The sequence below is a fragment of the Cherax quadricarinatus genome, chromosome 1, assembly GCF_038502225.1.
Source record: "Cherax quadricarinatus isolate ZL_2023a chromosome 1, ASM3850222v1, whole genome shotgun sequence".
NCBI classification, from domain to species: Eukaryota; Metazoa; Arthropoda; class Malacostraca; order Decapoda; family Parastacidae; genus Cherax; species Cherax quadricarinatus.
In genome coordinates, this window is record NC_091292.1 from 51,975,999 (window position 1) to 51,997,832 (window position 21,834).

Below are 21,834 nucleotides of genomic sequence, written 5' to 3' on the forward strand. Positions count from 1 at the left end.
CAATTTATTCACAATTTTTTCCCCTTCTTTTTACTGAATCTTAAATGTAATACACATTCCTCTTTACATTACTAAAATTCTAATAAAATCCTCTCCATACCCATCTCCTTGTATCCACATAAATTGATATTATACTCGCATCAACTAATCTCACTACCCAACTATTGCGACATGTTTCAACACCCTCCATTCTTTTCCAATATATCATAACTTTTCAATTCTATAATTTCTTTTTAAAATATTCACACATTACCTTTATTTTCAGTAAAATCTCCCCATATTTCATTAAATTTCTAATACAACCCTCCCCATACCCCTCTCCATCTCACCCGCATTTCTTCACATCCACTCACCCATCTCCCAACACACCTCTTCTGAACACACACAAAAATCACATTTCACATCCACAAATGCATCTCATCACCCATCTCAAATCCACTAAAATCACTGTAACCAAGATATTCACAAAACTCTATGACCACCTAACACACACACACACACACACACACACACACACACACACCTCACTTTACTTTGAACACCTTCAAAACACTCTCATACATCATTTGAGACCACCTTTTCTCAATATCTCTCATCCACAACCTTTATCATCTCACTACAGAACAACCCCAAGATTACTTCGAACACTCTCATAAATCATTTGAATACTCACATAAACACCTTTGAACATTTCCAAACAACACTGAAGCACTTCCAAAATATCATTTTGATTACTCCCAAATAAGATTTATCATCTCTAATTTATCTACACTTACACATTTCATTAACTGAAATTACAACACATCCACCATACTACTCCCTCAGTCTCCAGACTTTACAACATTAACACAAAAACTAACTCAGACACTTATGACATGAGACATTTTACCAAAACTAACACAAACACATATCTGTTATATCTCCAATATCTAAGATCACCACAATCAAGACGTTTGCCAAATTCTATAACCCCACCACTAAGATCACACATTTTTTTTTTGTACACATTCTCTTAAAACATCATCATAACGAAGATCACTAAAACTATCTATACTTTTACTAAGATCACATAACATTTTGTCTTCTCTAACTCACCCACCAATTCACATTCTCATTCACACTTACACATTTCATTAACCGAAATTACATCTCATCCACCAAACTCCTCCCTCATTCTCCAGACTTTACAACATTAGCACAAAAAAAAAAACTAACTCATACACTTATGACATGAGACATTACCATATCTAACACACTGACTAACTTTGAACCAACTCTGAACACCACTGATCATCTTCAAAAAATACTCTGCACATCATTTGAACACCTTCAAAAAACACCATCAAACACCTCCGAATACTCCCAAAACACTACTGATTACTACCAAATCACCACTGAATACTACCAAATCACCGTCAAAATCACCAGAAACTAAGTTTAACATCACCATCTAACATCCTTTTTATAGAAATCCCCTCAAATCACTATAACCAAGAACTCCCTCCCCATTTGGCGCATAAAAAAAAAAGCATGAACACAAACCTAATACGCAAACGCTTAGTACATGATCACCATCAACTGAAAACATATCTTGTACACACATATAATCTAAGACAACCATCAACTACAATCACCCATGTTCACTTACCTCAAAAATCACTAATATCACAGAAAACACTCATTTTTATAAACATTTCACACAAAAAAAATCATATTTGACAATATCTAAGCGCACTCACCTCACTACCACCAACACACGATGTCACACCTCACAGGACCGACGAGCTCACCTCCAGTGACGTCACACTCCCATTGTGTTACTTGGTGGTTGGTAACATCACACCCAACCCACCTTGTTTCAACCTGTTGTACCCTACATTATCTAAGAACACTATATCCAAGACGATTACCAGATTTTATGACCCCACCACCAAGATCACAGAAAACACACATTTTTATAATTATTCACACAAAAATCACGATCACCAATTCCATATCATGTTTACCGTCATCTATCAACACTCATCACCAAGATCACCAAAAATCTAAGATCATGCATCTCAAAACTACTATGATCACTGAAAACACTTATTTTTTAAACATTCGCACAAAAATAAGACATACACAAAAATACCACAACACTTCCACCAACATCTATAACATAACATGAGCACTATAACATATCACTATCACAAAAAAAATAATACACAGACACCCACATCTTATACATTTCAATCACAAATTTAAGACATGAGACATACACACCAAATCTAAGACATTCACCTCCAACTAAGACATACACATCTTAACTAAGACATACACCAAAAACCTATACTTGACATATTGCGGTATGAATATTCATACCGCATTTATGTTGCATATCACATTTCCTCATCCACATCATCCCTAAAACATCCTTCCTTATTCATTCCGTATATCTCCTAGAGTTGTTTTAACCTCGACGGGCCCATCACGACGTAGAAGCCAGAGCAACCATCACCACTCCAACACCACCTACTACACTTTGGCTCCTACGTCGTGATGGGCCGTCGGGGTTAAAACAACTCTAGGAGATATACGGAATGAATAAGGAAGGATGTTTTAGGGATGATGTGGATGAGGAAATGTGATATGCAACATAAATGCGGTATGAATATTCATACCGCAATATGTCAAATATAGGTTTTTGGTATGTCTTAGTTAAGATGTGTATGTCTTAGTTGGAGGTGAATGTCTTAGATTTGGTGTGTAAGTCTCATGTCTTAAATTTGTGGTGGGGTCATAAAATCTGGTAATCGTCTTGGATATAGTGTTCTTAGATAATGTAGGGTACAACAGGTTGAAACAAGGTGGGTTGGGTGTGATGTTACCAACCACCAAGTAACACAATGGGAGTATGACGTCACTGGAGGTGAGCTCGTCGGTCCTGTGAGGTGTGACATCGTGTGTTGGTGGTAGTGAGGTGAGTGCGCTTAGATATTGTCAAATATGATTTTTTTGTGTGAAATGTTTATAAAAATGAGTGTTTTCTGTGATATTAGTGATTTTTGAGGTAAGTGAACATGGGTGATTGTAGTTGGTGGTTGTCTTAGATTATGTGTGTACAAGATATGTTTTCAGTTGATGGTGATCATGTACTAAGTGTTTGCGTATTAGGTTTGTGTTCATGCTTTTTTTTTATGCGCCAAATGGGGAGGGAGTTCTTGATTATAGTGATTTGAGGGGATTTCTATAAAAAGGATGTTAGATGGTGATGTTAAACTTAGTTTCTGGTGATTTTGACGGTGATTTGGTAGTATTCAGTGGTGATTTGGTAGTAATCAGTAGTGTTTTGGGAGTATTCGGAGGTGTTTGATGGTGTTTTTTGAAGGTGTTCAAATGATGTGCAGAGTATTTTTTGAAGATGATCAGTGGTGTTCAGAGTTGGTTCAAAGTTAGTCAGTGTGTTAGATATGGTAATGTCTCATGTCATAAGTGTATGAGTTAGTTTCTTTTTTGTGCTAATGTTGTAAAGTCTGGAGAATGAGGGAGGAGTTTGGTGGATGAGATGTAATTTCGGTTAATGAAATGTGTAAGTGTGAATGAGAATGTGAATTGGTGGGTGAGTTAGAGAAGACAAAATGTTATGTGATCTTAGTAAAAGTATAGATAGTTTTAGTGATCTTCGTTATGATGATGTTTTAAGAGAATGTGTAAAAAAAAATGTGTGATCTTAGTGGTGGGGTTATAGAATTTGGCAAACGTCTTGATTGTGGTGATCTTAGATATTGGAGATATAACGGATATGTGTTTGTGTTAGTTTTGGTAAAATGTCTCATGTCATAAGTGTCTGAGTTAGTTTTTGTGTTAATGTTGTAAAGTCTGGAGACTGAGGGAGTAGTATGGTGGATGTGTTGTAATTTCAGTTAATGAAATGTGTAAGTGTAGATAAATTAGAGATGATAAATCTTATTTGGGAGTAATCAAAATGATATTTTGGAAGTGCTTCAGTGTTGTTTGGAAATGTTCAAAGGTGTTTATGTGAGTATTCAAATGATTTATGAGAGTGTTCGAAGTAATCTTGCGGTTGTTCTGTAGTGAGATGATGAAGGTTGTGGATGAGAGATATTGAGAAAAGGTGGTCTCAAATGATGTATGAGAGCGTTTTGAAGGTGTTCAAAGTAAAGTGAGGTGTGTGTGTGTGTGTGTGTGTGTGAGTGTGTGTGTGTTAGGTGGTCATAGAGTTTTGTGAATATCTTGGTTACAGTGATTTTAGTGGATTTGAGATGGGTGATGAGATGCATTTGTGGATGTGAAATGTGATTTGAGTGTGTGTTCAGAAGAGGTGTGTTGGGTGAGTGGATGTGAAGAAATGCGGGTGAGATGGAGAGGGGTATGGGGAGGGTTGTATTAGAAATTTAATGAAATATGGGGAGATTTTACTGAAAATAAAGGTAATGTGTGAATATTTTAAAAAGAAATTATAGAATTGAAAAGTTATGATATATTGGAAAAGAATGGAGGGTGATGAAACATGTCGCAATAGTTGGGTAGTGAGATTAGTTGATGCGAGTATAATATCAATTTATGTGGATACAAGGAGATGGATATGGAGAGGATTTTATTAGAATTTTAGTAATGTAAAGAGGAATGTGTATTACATTTAAGATTCAGTAAAAAGAAGGAAAAAAAAACATTGTGAATAAATTCGTAATTGATGAGGGTTGTGGGTAATGTAGTCGAACTAGAGATATCAAAAAAGATGATATAAGTGGGTTGTTTTTGTGACTTTTTCTGATGAAATTAGTTAAAACGAGAAAAAAATTGTGGGTTGTGGGGTGTTGGTAGTTGTGGGTGTTGTTGTCGAACTAGTGATGTCGAAAAAGTGGTTATAAGTTGTGGGTTGTTGATGTGACTTTTTCTGATGAAATTAGTTAAAACGAGAAAAAAAATTGTGAGTTGTGGGTATTGTGGGTGTTGTGGGTTGTGGGTGTTGTTGTCGAACTAGAGATACCAAAAAAAGTGGTTATAAGTTGTGGGTAGTTGTTGTGGGGTGTGGGTGATGTGGGATATGGGTGTTGTGGGATGTGGGTGTTGTGGGTTGTGGGTGTTGTTGTCGAACTAAAGATGCTGAAAAGTGGCTATAAGTTGTGGGTTGTTGATGTGACTTTTTCTGATGAAATTAGTTAAAACGAGAAAAAATTGTGGGATGTATGTGATGTGGGATGTGGGTGTTGTGGGTGTTGTTGTCGAACTAGAGATACCGAAAAAGTGGTTATAAGTTGTGGGTTGTTGTTGTGACTTTTTTTCTGATGAAATTAGTTAAAACGTGAAGAAAAATTGTGGGTTGTGGGATGTGGGTGTTGTGGGATGTGGGTGTTGTGCATTGTGGGTGTTGTTGTCGAACTAGAGATGCTGAAAAGTGATTGTAAGTTGGCTGTTGTGACTTTTTCTGATGAAATTAGTTAAAACGAGAAAAAAAAAATTGTGGGTTGTGGGTGTTATGGGGTGTGGGCGATGTGGGTTGTGGGTGATGTGGGATGTGGGTGTTTTGGGTTTGTGGGTGTTGTTGTCGAACTAGAGGTGCTGAAAAGTGATTGTAAGTTGGTTGTTGACACTTTTTCTGATGAAATTAGTTAAAACGAGAAAAAAAAATTGTGGGTTGTGGGTGTTGTGTGGTGCGGGTGATGTGGGTTGTGGGTGATGTGGGATGTGGGTGTTGTGGGTGTTGTTGTTGTGACTTTCTGATGAAATTAGTTAAAACGAGAAAAAATTGTGGGTTGTTGGTGATGTGGCTTGTGGGTGATGTGGGATGTGGGTGTTGTGGGTTGTGGGTGTTGTGGGATGTGGGTGTTGATCTTAGTTTATGGTGATTTTGGTGGTGTTTTGAGTGTATTCAGTGGTGTTTTAGTAGTATACAGTGGTGTATTTGGGAGTACTCAAATGGTGTTTTGAGGTTATTCAAAGGTGTTTTTGAAGGTGTTCGAATGATGTGCAAGAGTACTTATGATGGTGTTCTGGGAGTATTCAGAGGTGATTTGGGGGTGTTCTAATGATGTTTTTGGAGTATTTAAAGGTAATTGATGGTGTTTTTTGGTGATGTTCAAAGTAAAGTGTTTGAGTTAGTTTTTGTGATAATGTTGTGAAGTCTGGAGACTGAGGGAGGAGTTTGGGGGGATGAGTTGTAATTTAATGAAATGTGTAAGTGCAGATAAATTAGAGCTGTCAAATCTTATTTGGGAGTATTCAAAATGATATTTTGGAAGTGTTTCAGTGTTGTTTGGAAATGTTCAAAGGTATTTTTGTGAGTATTCAAATGATTTATGCAAGTGTTTTGAAGGTGTTCAAAGTAAAGTGAGGTGAGTGTGCGTATTAACTTCGTAATATGTAAAATTGTGACTAGTGAATTTATCGAAAAGTGGTTATAAGTCTTGTGGTGACTTTCCGATGAAACAGTTAAAACGAGAAATATGTCTAGACTTGTGTTGTATTTTGTAAAGAAATTGTGGATTGTTGTGGGTATTAACGAAAAAAATGTGAAATTATTTGGATTATCCTGGGTTGAGAGTGAAAAATGTGTAGGGGGAAGTCGACAAGATTCAGCCTGTGTGTGTGGGGTCATCGCGAGACGTCACTGACATAGGGGGAAGTCGACAAGATTCAGCCTGTATGTGTGAGGTCATCACGTGACGTCACTGACCGCCGAGTAAACACAGGTGAGGTGACGTCACACTTGTTTAGACCTGTAGTAAGAGAAAGTACCATGCCCCATAGGAGGAGTTCATTTGAATGCTTACCCTGAGAGGGAGGAATCCAAAAACTTGATCTGAGGAGATGGAGTCTTGGTATTATCAAGAAAAAAAACTTGATCCAAGGAGATGGAGTCTTTGATTTCGAGAAAAAATTGATCCGAGGAATTGGAGACTTTGTATTATCGAGAAAAACTTGATCCATGGAGATGGAGACTTTGATTTCGAGAAAAATTTGATCCGAGGAATTGGAGTCTTTGTATTATCGAGAAAAAAAATTGGGGATGCAAGTGGGAGTTCATTTTGAATGCTTATACCCAGAGGGGGAATTCAAAAAACTTGATCCGAGGAGATGGAGGAGAAATACTTGGACATAGAGGGTAGAAGTGGATGGTGGGGGAAATCTTTGTATTATTGATATCGAGAAAAACTTGATCCGAGGAGATGGAGTCTTTGTATTATCGAGAAAACCTTGATCCAAGGAATTGGAGTCTTTGTATTATCGAGAAAAAAAATTGGGATGCAAGTGGGAGTTCATTTTGAATGCTTATACCCAGAGGGGGAATCCAAAAACTCGATCCGAGGAGATGGAGTCTTGGTATTATCGAGAAAAAAAAACTTGATCCAAGGAGATCATAAGAATTTCGAAACCCCATAGGGGGGAATCCAAAAACTTGATCCGAGGAATTGGAGTCTTTGTATTATCGAGAAAACTTGATCCAAGGAGATGGAGTCTTGGTATTATCGAGAAAAACTTGATCTGAGGAGATGGAGACCTTGTATTATCGAGAAAAACTTGATCCGAGGAGATGGAGACTTTGTATTATCGAGAAAAAAAAATTCGAAAAAATTTGGGGTGGGGGTGAAAGTGGGAGGGGCAATCCAAAAAACTTGATTCGAGGAAGTGGAGAGCACAATAAAATGAAATTAAAAAAAAATTCGAAAAAAATCGGAAAAAAATTTGGGGACTGGGGGCGATCCGGACGACGCTGCAGAAGGCGCAGCAGAAGGTGCGGGTGGGCGTGAGGGGCGCGGGCAGGTGCGAGGGCGAGGGCGGGTGGGGGGGTCGTGGGGGCGCGGGTGGGGGGGGTCGTGGGTGCATGGGTGGCAGGTCGTGGGGGTGCGGGGGTGCGGACGTGGGGGCCGCGGGGGGGCGTGGGGGGGTTGAGGGGGCGCGGGGGCGCGGGCGTGGGGGCGCGGGGGGCGTGGGTGGGGGTCGTGGGGGCGCGGGGGGCGCGGGCGTGGGGGTGCAGGGGGTGGCATGGGTGGGGGTCGTGGGTGGGGTCATGGGTGGGGTTAAGGTCATTAGCATATAGGTGTGAAAAAGGTCATTAGCATATAGGTGTGAAAAGAAGCCACTCAGCCGCAGCCCTTTTCGGGATGAGCCACTCAGGAATGAGCCGCTCAGGAATGAGCCACTCTGCCGCAGGGTCCACTGAGCCGCCTTCATCACTACTTATATATATATATATATATATATATATATATATATATATATATATATATATATATATATATTATATATGCATATTAAGCATATATATGTATTATATATGCCTAATAGACCGAACTTATCTAATAATCCGAACTCCTTTAAAAATAGAACTTATCCCAAAAATTGTTAGATATCCTTTTTTCATTGAGAATGATGTAAAAAAATATTGTGACCAATACTAAATTAGATATTTCACCAAACCTAATTTATCGTAAGATTTTTTTTAAGTTAAATTCTGCTATATACATATATCATAGGTCATGTTAAGTTCATCTAATATTATTTAAAATCAACAACAAACAATTTTGCTGTTATATACTTGGAATATATTTTGAGAGAATTTTGGGTTGTCAATGCCCCCGCTGCCCAGTCTGTAACCAGGCCAGATTGATTATAGCAGATTTATGATAATAAATTTTCATTGTACGTATTCTACATCAAAAAAAAAACTTACAATTTAGACCTAACTCGCCGGTTTGGCTTATTCGACACGACATATACGACTACCAACTCGCACTCTTATTACATAATAAAGTCATCATGGAAAAGCTGACATTTTTTTTTTCACTTGAGATTTTATTCTTCTGGTTCTTTGCCTGTAGACAGCAGGGCAGTCATTGTCATGTTATTATTTCTTATTTAACGATTCATAGCACATTTGTGCTGATGAATGACATCAGCAGTTAGTGAAAACTGGCCAGTGTATATTAAGCTCTCTAAGTGGTCAATATGTCGAGCTTTCTGGTTAATGACGAATGTGAAAATCATAAGACAAATAATAATAATAATAATAATAATAATAATAATAATAATAATAATAATAATAATAATAATAATAATAATACTGTCTTTATAAATATTCATTAATCTCCGATGTCATTAAATGTTTGTTTGCTCAATTCACTCTATTTACCGAACTTATATCTAATTTATCTTCCTAGGTTTACTCAATGGATAAACCATTCATCACCACCATCATCACCATCATTGTCACAATGCTGCAAGCTGAGATTATGTACAATGTTCACAATCTGATATCTGTTGCCTCTGCGAATCCAGTGAATCCCTTGTGGTTGGGCCAGAATTCAAGCTTCTGCATTAAAACAATGTGGATGATCATCTGCGATTACAAGTGGAGAGAAGAGGTATGTTTTGGTATAGATGGTATAAGACGTAAATCATTGAAGTGTATCCATGAAAGCTATGTCAAAGCAACAACAAAGCTCGAAGCTTTAAAGAAAGAAGAAATTAGCCATAACATACTTCGTCTTGATAAATTAGACACATGCGCAACTCTTGGGTATCTTTATTGAGGAAACGTTTCGCCACACAGTGGCTTCATCAGTCCATACAAAGGAGAATCTTGAAGAACAGGAGGAGAATGAGGTAATCAGTCCCTCAACCTTGAGTCGATGTGGTCAGTCCATCAATCTTGAATAGAATACGGCATACGTGCTGAGAAGGAGCTTATAAACCGTTGGCAGGAGAGGTGCAGCAGTCATAGGTCGTGTAACATTTGTTCAATGTTGAAGTAGGTCGTGCCCAAGAATTAGGCAAGCGAAGAATTCCCAAGTATTAAGATCCCAAGAAGTTGCAGTGTCTGACAGGTTTGTAGATGAATGGTTCAGAGAAACGACATGTTGATAAATTAGACACATGTGCAACTCTTGGGTATCTTTATTGAGGAAACGTTTCGCCACACAGTGGCTTCATCAGTCCATACAAAGGAGAATCTTGAAGAACAGGAGGAGAATCAGGTAATCAGTCCCTCAACCTTGAGTCGATGTGGTCAGTCCATCAATCTTGAATAGAATACGGCATACGTGCTGAGAAGGAGCTTATAAACCGTTGGCAGGAGAGGTGCAGCAGTCATAGGTCGTGTAACATTTGTTCAATGTTGAAGTAGGTCGTGCCCAAGAATTAGACAAGCGAAGAATTCCCAAGTATTAAGATCCCAAGAAGTTGCAGTGTCTGACAGGTTTGTAGATGAATGGTTCAGAGAACCGACATGTTGATAAATTAGACACATGTGCAACTCTTGGGTATCTTTATTGAGGAAACGTTTCGCCACACAGTGGCTTCATCAGTCCATACAAAGGAGAATCTTGAAGAACAGGAGGAGAATGAGGTAATCAGTCCCTCAACCTTGAGTCGATGTGGTCAGTCCATCAATCTTGAATAGAATACGGCATACGTGCTGAGAAGGAGCTTATAAACCGTTGGCAGGAGAGGTGCAGCAGTCATAGGTTGTGTAACATTTGTTCAATGTTGAAGTAGGTCGTGCCCAAGAATTAGGCAAGCGAAGAATTCCCAAGTATTAAGATCCCAAGAAGTTGCAGTGTCTGACAGGTTTGTAGATGAATGGTTCAGAGAACCGACATGTTGATAAATTAGACACATGTACAACTCTTGGGTATCTTTATTGAGGAAACGTTTCGCCCCACAGTGGCTTCATCAGTCCATACAAAGGAGAATCAAGGTTGAGGGACTGATTACCTCATTCTCCTCCTGTTCTCCAAGATTCTCCTTTGTATGGACTGATGAAGCCACTGTGTGGCGAAACGTTTCCTCAATAAAGATACCCAAGAGTTGCACATGTGTCTAATTTATCAACATGTCGGTTCTCTGAACCATTCATCTACAATACTTCGTCTTACTAATTAAAAAAAAAGAAAATACCATAAAAATCATTTATGTAAATATAAAAACTTGAGTCAACTTATTCCATTCATGTTCTTGGAGGTATTTTGGAGATGAACATCACGAGCCACTTCTACTCATTCCTACCAAGGGTTCTCATATGTGGGTACACATTTTACTAAATATTTTAAGCTGGTCAGACTCCAGCACTTTGTGAGGTGCAAGGCACAGTGGGCGTCTAGAATTCCCATTCGCTGTTCCATCCTCCTCAAATCATCCATTGTTTTCCTTTAGAATTGCGTAACTGACTTCATTCCAAGAGGTGTTCTAAATAGGGTGTGCTGTATAGCCCTTGTGGCTTAGCGCTTCTTTTTGATTATAATAATAATAATAATCTAAATAGGGTGCTGCTTATTGGAGAGTAATTGTTGATGCACCTGGTAGCATGGATCTCACTGTATCGATCGTGGGATGAATTAAAGACGAATCTCATGGCCTGTTTCAGTATCGTTACCTGAGCAAGGTCTACTTTACACTTGGCATTATCCCATCGTCCAGGAACCAGATATGTCGTTCACTGATCAATCTTAATGATTTCCCTAACCGCTATGCGGGAACGGAGTGAGAGGATATTCTTGCTAAACACTCCAATGGAATGATTTCATGCTCCACCAACATGATCATCGATTCCATACTGTATTCTGTTGAAACAAAAAGGAAACTAGGGAAATGTTCATGCACTGCCATTATGTTACGTCTCTTTTCAGTAGATGAAACGGGTTTCTGAAGTCTACACAAACCTCTGTCTCGCTACCTTGAGAGATCCCATAGCCAAGCTGCTTTCTTTGAAACATCAAGGTCGACTCATTGCGAATACTCGGACATCAGCTTGAGAAACGAGGCAGCGAAATGTGTTTCTCACAGCACTGTGACTAATTCCTCCAACTTTCTTTTTAAGGACACTAAGCGATGCACCAAAAGAAGGCATATTTTTTTCTGGTTGTCTTTTTCAAGTGTAGCCCTAATAGCACCACATGCGAACGACATAATTGGTTTGTAATCGTCTGAATCAAGTGGTTTCAGAGTGGGGACATTAGTGTTAGAACTGCTGGTGCTAGTGGTGTACTTGGTAGGATCCTTTTCTCTAAGTGCTTGAGCAATGTCATTAACCCTGGGAACAACTGTATTTTCTTTAGGGATTATCCTCATTGCATTAACAAATTTTCGCATGCCTTATTCGGCAAGAAAGGCTTTGCTATTTAAGCCAAAATCGCAAGTTTTACCTATTCGGCACGACACACACACACACACACACACACACACACACACACACACATATATATATATATATATATATATATATATATATATATATATATATATATATATATATATATATATATATATATATATATCATTAACAGAACTGCGGCTGGCCAGGACTCGATCCTGCATTCCCATGCCCAGCCCTGTGAGAACGGGACATAATACGCATCACTCTATCCACTAGACCACAAATTCTCAAACACGAAGTGCTCAACAGCACTGAGTGTGTTTTCCCTGATATGAGAGCATACGTGATCGTGGAGCCTCAGAGACTAGTTTCAACGTTATTCTGTTTGGGGTACCAGCCTTCACAAGAATTCTATATATTAATGAAATCATGACCTGGAGTTTACCTGGAGAGAGTTTCGGGGGTCAACGCCCCCGCGGCCCGGTCTGTGACCAGGCCTCCTGGTGGATCAGCGCCTGATCAACCAGGCTGTTGCTGCTGGCTGCACGCAAACCAACGTACAAGCCACAGCCCGGCTGATCAGGAACTGACTTTAGGTGCTTGTCCAGTGCCAGCTTGAAGACTGCCAGGGGTCTGTTGGTAATCCCCCTTATGTGTGCTGGGAGGCAGTTGAACAGTCTCGGGCCCCTGACACTTATTGTATGGTCTCTTAACGTGCTAGTGACACCCCTGCTTTTCATTGGGGGGATGGTGCATCGTCTGCCAAGTCTTTTGCTTTCGTAGTGAGTGATTTTCGTGTGCAAGTTCGGTACTAGTCCCTCTAGGATTTTCCAGGTGTATATAATCATGTATCTCTCCCTCCTGCATTCCAGGGAATACAGGTTTAGAAACCTCAAGCGCTCCCAGTAATTGAGGTGTTTTATCTCCGTTATGCGCGCCGTGAAAGTTCTCTGTACATTTTCTAGGTCGGCAATTTCACCTGCCTTGAAAGGTGCTGTTAGAGTGCAGCAATATTCCAGCCTAGATAGAACAAGTGACCTGAAGAGTGTCATCATGGGCTTGGCCTCCCTAGTTTTGAAGGTTCTCATTATCCATCCTGTCATTTTTCTAGCAGATGCGATTGATACAATGTTATGGTCCTTGAAGGTGAGATCCTCCGACATAATCACTCCCAGGTCTTTGACGTTGGTGTTTCGCTCTATTTTGTGACCAGAATTTGTTTTGTACTCTGAAGAAGATTTAATTTCCTCATGTTTACCATATCTGAGTAATTGAAATTTCTCATCGTTGAACTTCATATTGTTTTCTGCAGCCCACTGAAAGATTTGGTTGATGTCCGCCTGGAGCCTTGCAGTGTCTGCAATGGAAGACACTGTCATGCAGATTCGGGTGTCATCTGCAAAGGAAGACACGGTGCTGTGCCTGACATCCTTGTCTATGTCGGATATGAGGATGAGGAACAAGATGGGAGCTAGTACTGTGCCTTGTGGAACAGAGCACAGTACTAGCGGCTGGCCAGGGCTCGATCCTGCGTTCCCATGCCCAGTTCTGTAAGAACGGGAATATTATGCATCCCTCTTTCCAGTGGTCCAGTGGATAGTGATGCATACTGTCCTTTTCTCACAAGGCTGGGCATGGGAATGCAGGATCGAGTACTGGCCAGCCGCAATTCTGTTAATGATTCAAAATTACTTGCTTCGTGATTTCATTAATATAATATAATGGGTAAAACTTGCGATTTTGGCTTAAATCGAAATGCTTTTCTTGCCTAATAAGGCAAGCAAAAATTTGTGTATGCAATAATTTCGCAGAAAATCATTCTGAACATAACGAGAAAAATATATTTCATTGTGATTGTTTATTATTAAATTATTGTAAATTTATCTAAAGTGTATTTAGATGGATTAACCTAAATTAAATTGCGCTTGTTATAATAAGGATAGGTAAGTTTTTTAAGGTTCTTTTGGTTGTAAAAAATAAAAACCCAGCCTCTCTCTGCTTGCCGGCATGGAGAGAGGGAGCCAATTTGTGGTGCTCCATACATTCTGTGTGTAAACCAAGAACCAGCATGGTTTACATGGGCCAGTTTCGGCAGACATCATCGTGAGTATCCACTGGAGATTACAGAGTTGTGACAATCTTCTGCATCAGACCGTTGCTTCTGTATCAGTGAAAGTGCAGTGTACATGTTGGGATTTGGGGAGTAGCGGTGGTGAGGGGTTCCTGGCAGTGGTGGTGGTGTGGAGGAGGTTTTGTTTACCTCTGTGTCCAGCCGGGGTCGGGGATTGGGGGAGGAAGTGGCCGCTCAGGATACAGTCATTGGATGGTGAACAGAAGAACACCTCGGATAACAGTGTGAGCATGGTGATTAGTGTGCCAAATGGCGAGGGTTTTCTCTAAATGGAACAATAAATGTATAACAATTAGCAAAAGTTAGTGCATCTTGAGTGAACACACAGGGCCACTCCCTCCGCCCCCCATCCCTGATCCCCTCCCCTCATCCCAGCCTAGGCCCACTGACTTCCTGAAGAAGGGTGCTGCCGTTTAGTGTCCCACCAATTACAAGTTCTGCCGCTCGCTACTCCCCCACCCTCATCCCCCATGCATCCCTGCTGTACTTCACCCGTCACCCCACAGCTGGCGCCCTCCCACCCCCACGATATTAGCAATATCACAAGTAGTCGCGAGCTCACAGAAATCTTCACGACAGAGCCAAAGCCGTCGTTCACGAGGCATTTGCCGGGTGTGTTACAGAGAATGTGCACTCAATCCCTCAACTGACAACATCCGTGCACACAATGGATGTCTAGACTCCAGGAGAGCTCTAAATGAGAACAACCAACAGCCCCTCCCAGCAAACAGCGCTGACAGCTACAGTGACTTCACCTCTACAGAGGACCTCAAATCTGCAAATTAACATCCACCAGGACTCTGACACACATCCCCAAAGCAGCTCGCCCTCAGGCTGCTAGCAAATTCACTGACCTTCTGAAGACAGACAATGATGCTCCTTCAAACAACAGATCCTGGCACAACCTGCTGCTTTTTGGCAATGCCTGTTTGGCTGTCCCACCAAGGAGGGATAAGTCACTAGCAACACATGTTATTAGGACAATAAATGCATTCCCAAGGGATGACAACCTCGTCCGTCTCCCTCCTAGGGCGACAAACACCCGCCAGGCAAATGCTAACAACAGGACACCCGACGCCTCAAAAATCAGAGCCCAAATTAGCAAAAAAGTAGAAGAGAGTAATACCATTGGAGCTCTGAGGCTTATAACCAGTGAGGATACCATCGCTCCCAAGGACGTCAGCACAGCCCAAGCTCTGAAGGACAAACATCCACCCAGGGCTCCCAGTATCAACATTGACCTCCCTGACATTGCAGCAGGCGAAGAACATCTAACTTTACAGGATGCTGATGTGTATAAAGCTGCTATGTCATTTCCACAGGGCTCAGCAGGAGGTTTCACCGGTTTAAGGCCTCATCACTTAAAACAAATACTCAATCCAGCACTTGGTGATGTTTCAGAGAAGCTGCTGTCTAAACTCACCAAATTTTCCAACCTATGCCTGGCTGGCAGTGTCACAGAGACCATCAGACCCCTTTTCTTTGGTGGCTCATTGTGTGCCCTCCGGAAAAAGGATGGAAGAATCAGACCCATTGCAGTGGGCAACACCCTTTGGCACCTCATTGCCAAGGCTGCAGTAAGAAGGGTGAGTCAAGAGGCTGCTGCAATGCTGAAACCAACTTCACAGGGCTGTGAAGCAGCTGCCCACGCAGCACGAGTATATATCAAAAACATGTCCAATGAAAAAGCCTTAGTCAAATTGGACTTTGCCAATGCTTTCAACTCAGTCAGAAGGGATGCTGCTCTCCAGGCAGTTTATAGAAACTTCCCTTCCCTTTATCCCTTCATAGAATCGTGTTATAGTGTGACTTCCAAACTATTGTTTGGGAACCATGAAATTGACTCATGTGAGGGCATGCAACAGGGAGACCCTCTCGCCCCCTTTCTATTTTGTTTGGTCATCAAGGAAGTCACAGAAGCACTCTCCAGTGAGCTCAATATCTGGTTCCTGGACGACGGTACCCTAGCTGGCACAACAGAATCTCTCCTAGAGGACATCAGTAAAATTAAAAACATGGGAGAAAGCCTGAACCTTTCTTTAAACCCCACCAAATGTGAAATAGTTTCTACCAATCGACAAATGATTCAGAATATTAGCGCCGTTTTACCAGGAGCACGAGCCATTGATCCAGCCAATTGTACTCTCCTTGGTGCTCCTCTTGGGTCCAATGCCATCGATCTGATCCTAGAAAAAAGTTCTCAGACCTCCGGACGATGGAAAGCAGGATGAAAGACATTGACACACACGATGCCTTCTACCTACTCACATGGTGCCTGTGAATCCCAAAACTTACCTACTTTCTGAGATGCTCCCCAGCCTTCAGCAGTCCAAAGCTCAAGGAATATGACTCTCCCCTTAAGACCATGCTAGAGAGTGTATTGAATCTTTCCCTTGAAGATGGACAGTGGGTGCAAGCCTCACTTCCGGTCAGGCATGGGGGGCTAGGAGTACGCAGATCCTCCCAGATTGCTCTACCAGCTTTCCTATCCTCTTCCATAGCATCAAACGAGTTGATAAGACAAATTCTTCCTGCTAACCTCAGTGACTCAGCAGGAATACAGGACCCCAGCTATGCCAGTGCCATCACTGAATAGGAGACTCTTGCTGCTCCAGCACCAAACCCTAGTGCAGCACTGGCTCACAAGCAATCAAACTGGGATGACCCAGTCGCTGAAAAGGTGCTTGCCAATATGCTCATAGCTGCAACATCAGATAGGGAGACTGCCCATCTCCAGGCTGTGAGTGCACCTCACTCTGGGGGCTTCCTCCAAACAGTTCCCATATCGGCAATGGGAACGCGACTCGACCCTAAGACCCTCTGTATTGCAGTGGCTCTGCGCCTTGCTGCCCCAGTTCACACAGAATAAACGTGTATTTGCGGCGAAGTGCAAGCAGACCAATACAGTCTACATGGTCTTAACTGTTCCAAAGCCAAGGGCTGGCATGCAAGTTACAATAAGGTCAACGACATCATCAAGAGAACCCTTGTTACAGCTGGATGCCCAGCCAAGAGGGAGCCCCGATCACTAGCAGCCAACAATACCCACAACCCAGCAAACCGCCCCAACAGGATCACCATCTATCCATGGAAGAATGGCAAGCTCTTAGCAAGGGACTATACCTGTGTGTCCACACTGGCTGACACCTATATCCATCACAGTGTGGGGTGACAGGGAGGAGCTGCTGACCACAGGGAGGAGTACAAGATCAGCAAGTACAGGGACATAAGCCAACAGTATCAATTTGTCCCAGTGGGATCAGAGACCTTGGGATCATGGGGAAAAAATTCCACATGTTTCCTTAAAGAATTGGGTTCCAGACTCATCGATACCACCAGGGACCCAAGGGCAGCCACTTTCATGTTCCAGCGCCTTAGCATGGCCATCCAAAGGGGAAATGCTTGCTGCATACTTGGTTTGCGTCCGGCTTTGGAGGAGCTGGAGGAAATTCATTATCTTTAATACATTGTACCATTGTATTCATGTTTGTGTTTTTCTGTAAATGTATTCTGTTTATTAACATATGTTCACATAGAATATAAAATATAGGGGGTGGTAGGAGAAGAAAATATTCAAACAGCTCTGGGGAGAACCTTGATTTTTCCCTAATATATGTATATGTGTGTGTGTGTGTACTCAGCTAGTTGTACTCACCTAGTTGAGATTGCAGGGGTCGAGTCCAAGCTCCTGGCCCCCCCTCTTCACTGGCCGCTAGTAGGTCACTCTCCCTGAACCATGAGCTTTATCGTACCTCTGCTTAAAGCTATGTATGGATCCTGCCTCCACTACATCGCTTCCCAAACTATTCCACTTCCTGACTACTCTGTGGCTGAAGAAATACTTCCTAACATCCCTGTGATTCATCTGTGTCTTCAGCTTCCAACTGTGTCCCCGTGTTGTTGTGCCCAGTCTCTGGAACATCATGTCTTTGTCCACCTTGTCAATTCCTCTCAGTATTTTGTAAGTCGTTATCATGTCCCCCCCTATCTCTCCTGTCCTCCAGTGTCGTCAGGTTAATTTCCCTTAACCTCTCCTCGTAGGACATACCTCTTAGCTCTTGAACTAGTCTTGTTGCAAACTTTGCACTTTCTCTAGTTTCTTTACATGCTTGGCTATGTGTGGGTTCCAAACTGGTGCCGCATACTCCAGTATGACCCTAACGTACACGGTGTACAGGGTCCTGAACGACTCCTTATTAAGATGTCGGAATGCTGTTCTGAGGTTTGCCAGGCGCCCATATGCTGCAGCAGTTATTTGGTTGATGTGCGCTTCAGGAGATGTGCCTGGTGTTATACTCACCCCAAGGTCTTTTTCTTTGAGTGAGGTTTGTAGTCTCTGGCCCCCTAGACTGTACTCCGTCTGTGGTCTTCTTTGCCTTTCCCCAATTTTCATGATTTTGCACATGGTGGGATTGAACTCCAGGAGCCAATTGCTGGACCAGGTCTGCAGCTTGTCCAGATCCCTTTGTAGTTCTGCCTGGTCTTTGATTGAATGAATTCTTCTCATCAACTTCACGTCATCTGCAAACAGGGACACCTCGGAGAGTTTATTCCTTCCGTTATGTCGTTCACAAATACCAGAAACAGCACTGGTCCTAGGACTGACCCCTGTGGGACCCTGCTGGTCACAGGTGCCCACTCTGACACCTCGCCACGTACCATTACTCGCTGCTGTCTTCCTGACAAGTATTCCCTGATCCATTGTAGTGCCTTCCCTGTTATCCCTGCTTGGTCCTCCAGTTTTTGTACTAATCTCTTGTGTGGTACTGTGTCAAACGCCTTCTTGCAGTCAAAGAAAATGCAATCCACCCACCCCTCTCTCTCTTGTCTTACTTCTGTCACCTTGTCATAGAACTCCAGTAGGTTTGTGACACAGGATTTCCCATCCCTGAAACCATGTTGACTGCTGTTGATGAGATCATTCCTTTATAGGTGTTCCACCACTCTTCTCCTGACAATCTTCTCCATGACTTTGCATACTATACATGTCAGTAACACTGGTCTGTAGTTTAGTGCTTCATGTCTGTCTCCTTTTTTAAAGACTGGGACTACATTTGCTGTCTTCCATGCCTCAGGCAATCTCCCTGTTTCGATAGATGTATTGAATATTGTTGTTAGGGGTACACATAGCGCCTCTGCTCCCTCTCTCAGGACCCATGGAGAGATGCTATCTGGCCCCATTGCCTTCGAGGTATCTAGCTCGCTCAGAAGCCTCTTCACTTCTTCCTCGGTTGTGTGTACTGTGTCCAGCACCTGGTGGTGTGCCCCACCTCTCCGTCTTTCTGGAGCCCCTTCTGTATCCTCTGTGAACACTTCATTGAATCTCTTGTTGAGTTCCTCACATACTTCATGGTCATTTCTTGTTGTCTCTCCTCCTTCCTTCCTTAGCCTGATTACCTGGTCCTTGACTGTTGTATTCCTCCTGATGTGGCTGTATAACAGCTTCGGGTCAGATTAGGCTTTCGCTGCTATGTCGTTTTCATATTGTCGTTGGGCCTCCCTTCTTATCTGTACAAATTCGTTTCTGGCTCTACGACTGCTCTCCTTATTCTCCTGGGTCTTTTGCCTTCTATATTTCTTCCATTCCCTAGCACACTTGGTTTTTGCCTCCTTGCACCTTTGAGTGAACCATGGGCTCATCCTGGCTTTTTCATTATTCCTGTTTCCCTTGGGTACAAACCTCTCCTCAGCCTCCTTGCACATTGTTGCTACATATTCCATCATCTCATTATCTGGTTTCCCTGCCAGTTCTCTGTCCCACTGAACCTCGTTCAGGAAGTTCCTCATTACTGTGTAGTCCCCTTTCCTGTAGTTTAGTTTCATTTGTCCTGGCCTTCCTGCTTCCCCCTCCACTTGTAGCTCTACTGTGTATTCGAAGCTCAAAACCACATGATCACTGGCCCCAAGGGGTCTTTCATATGTGATGTCCTCAATATCTGTACTACTCAAGGTGAATACTAAGTCCAGTCTTGCTGGTTCATCCTCTCCTCTCTCTCTTGTAGTGTCCCTTACGTGTTGGTACATAAAGTTTTCCAGTACCACCTCCATCATCTTAGCCCTCCATGTATCTTGGCCCCCATGTGGCCCCAAGTTCTCCCAGTCGATCTCCTTGTGGTTAAAGTCGCCCATGATCAGGAGCTTTGCCCTGCATGCATGAGCTCTTCTGGCCACTGCAGCCAGTGTATCAACCATCGCTCTATTGCTCTCATCATACTCTTGCCCAGGCCTCTTGCTGTTCTGTGGTGGGTTATACATCACTGCAATTACCACCTTGGGACCTCCAGAGTGAAGCGTTCCCGCTATGTAATCACTTTCTTCTCCGCTGTCTCCTCTCTCCAGCTCATCAAAATTCCATCGATGTTTGATCAGCAGTGCCACTCCTCCACCCCCTCTGTTCCTTCTGTCTTTCCTCAGGATCTGGTATCCCATTGGAAAGATGGCATCTGTTATCATACCTGTAAGCTTGGTTTCTGTGAGCGCTATGATGTCTGGTGATGCCTCTTTGACTCTTTCGTGCCACTCCTCCCACTTGTTTGTTAATCCATCAGCGTTTCTGTACCATACCTTCAGTTTCCTTTCCAACACTGTGGTTTGGGGGGCCTGTGGGGGTGGGAGACCTGGTAGCACACTGTAGGATTCTATGGTTGGGTGTGTGTGTCTATATATATATATATATATATATATATATATATATATATATATATATATATATATATATATATATATATATATATATATATATTTATATATGTACACATGTGGATATGGAAAAAAAAGCTGCCTACAGAGAGGGAAGAAAAAAAAGGTGGTGTGCTTCATGGGCCAAGGCAGTGATCCTCGAAGGCATCACTGCACACCTGCCTGCCTCTGGACAGATACTGCAACACAGGAGACATCGCTGCAGCTGAGCTGTGATGAATCAGGGTACAGTTTCCTTTGGAATGGTGAAGCAGTCATCGTTGTAGTTGCTACAGGGTTCACTCATCCTGGGGCACAACCTGCTGGTGCCCTTGAGTAAAGCATCATCAGTACTCGGCAACTGGGCAGGACTTCTTCTGGAAAGTGACTCAGGAGGACATTTCTCGACTGGTACTGTCGCTGGGGCTGTCACTGCCAGTGAGCGTGGAGTGAGCTGTGGCAGAGACTACTCGGCGATACATCTGGGAGTCATAACAGCATACACCATACTGGAGTGAGCAGACTAGCAGTCAAAGTGACATCATCTTTGTGCAGGAGCTCACTGAAGCTGTGACACGGCTGACAGTCACCTGCCGACAAGGCTAACTGTGGCTTGACGAGTGTCATTCTCTCGACAGTTGGAGTTATAGCAGAGGTTGGTCTAAGCGTCCTCAGACTGGTTCTTTACATATAACTGCATTCTGAAGGTCAGGAGGTGGAATGAAAAAGTCTTGATGGGAATCGTAGCAGGTACAACTCAGCAGGGCGTCTATGAGTGGCAAACAATAAGAGCGTTCTGTACAAGGGGCTCAGACGCTTGTAACTGATGCCGGAACTGACTAATGTCAACTGCCAATGGTCACACAGGGTGACAAGTAACACGAGGTGCTATACAGTGGTCTGGGCTCAGAGCTTACTGTGGTCCACA

General features: G+C 42.4%; 2 protein-coding genes across 4 annotated transcripts in view; one reads left to right on the forward strand and one right to left on the reverse strand.

The window, feature by feature from the left end:
• The window catches only part of LOC128685465 (uncharacterized), a 175,796-nt gene that overhangs the window by 91,058 nt on the left and 62,904 nt on the right, over positions 1 to 21,834 (reverse strand). The gene's annotated exons all lie outside the window — the stretch shown is intronic.
• LOC128705118 (uncharacterized) overlaps positions 1 to 21,834 on the forward strand; it is a 51,228-nt gene that overhangs the window by 5,934 nt on the left and 23,460 nt on the right. The window contains exons 2-3 of one of the 3 annotated variants that reach the window (XR_011391652.1): positions 9,165 to 9,368; positions 11,631 to 12,174. Coding sequence is in view for 1 of the 3 variants with exons in the window: in XM_070082203.1 (XP_069938304.1) it covers positions 9,174 to 9,368 (195 nt within the window). In the remaining 2 variants the exon portion in view is untranslated. Of the gene's footprint in view, positions 1 to 9,164; positions 9,369 to 11,630; positions 12,175 to 21,834 lie in introns of those variants that run through there. The other 2 variants (XR_011391653.1, XM_070082203.1) reach the window with 2 other exon arrangements.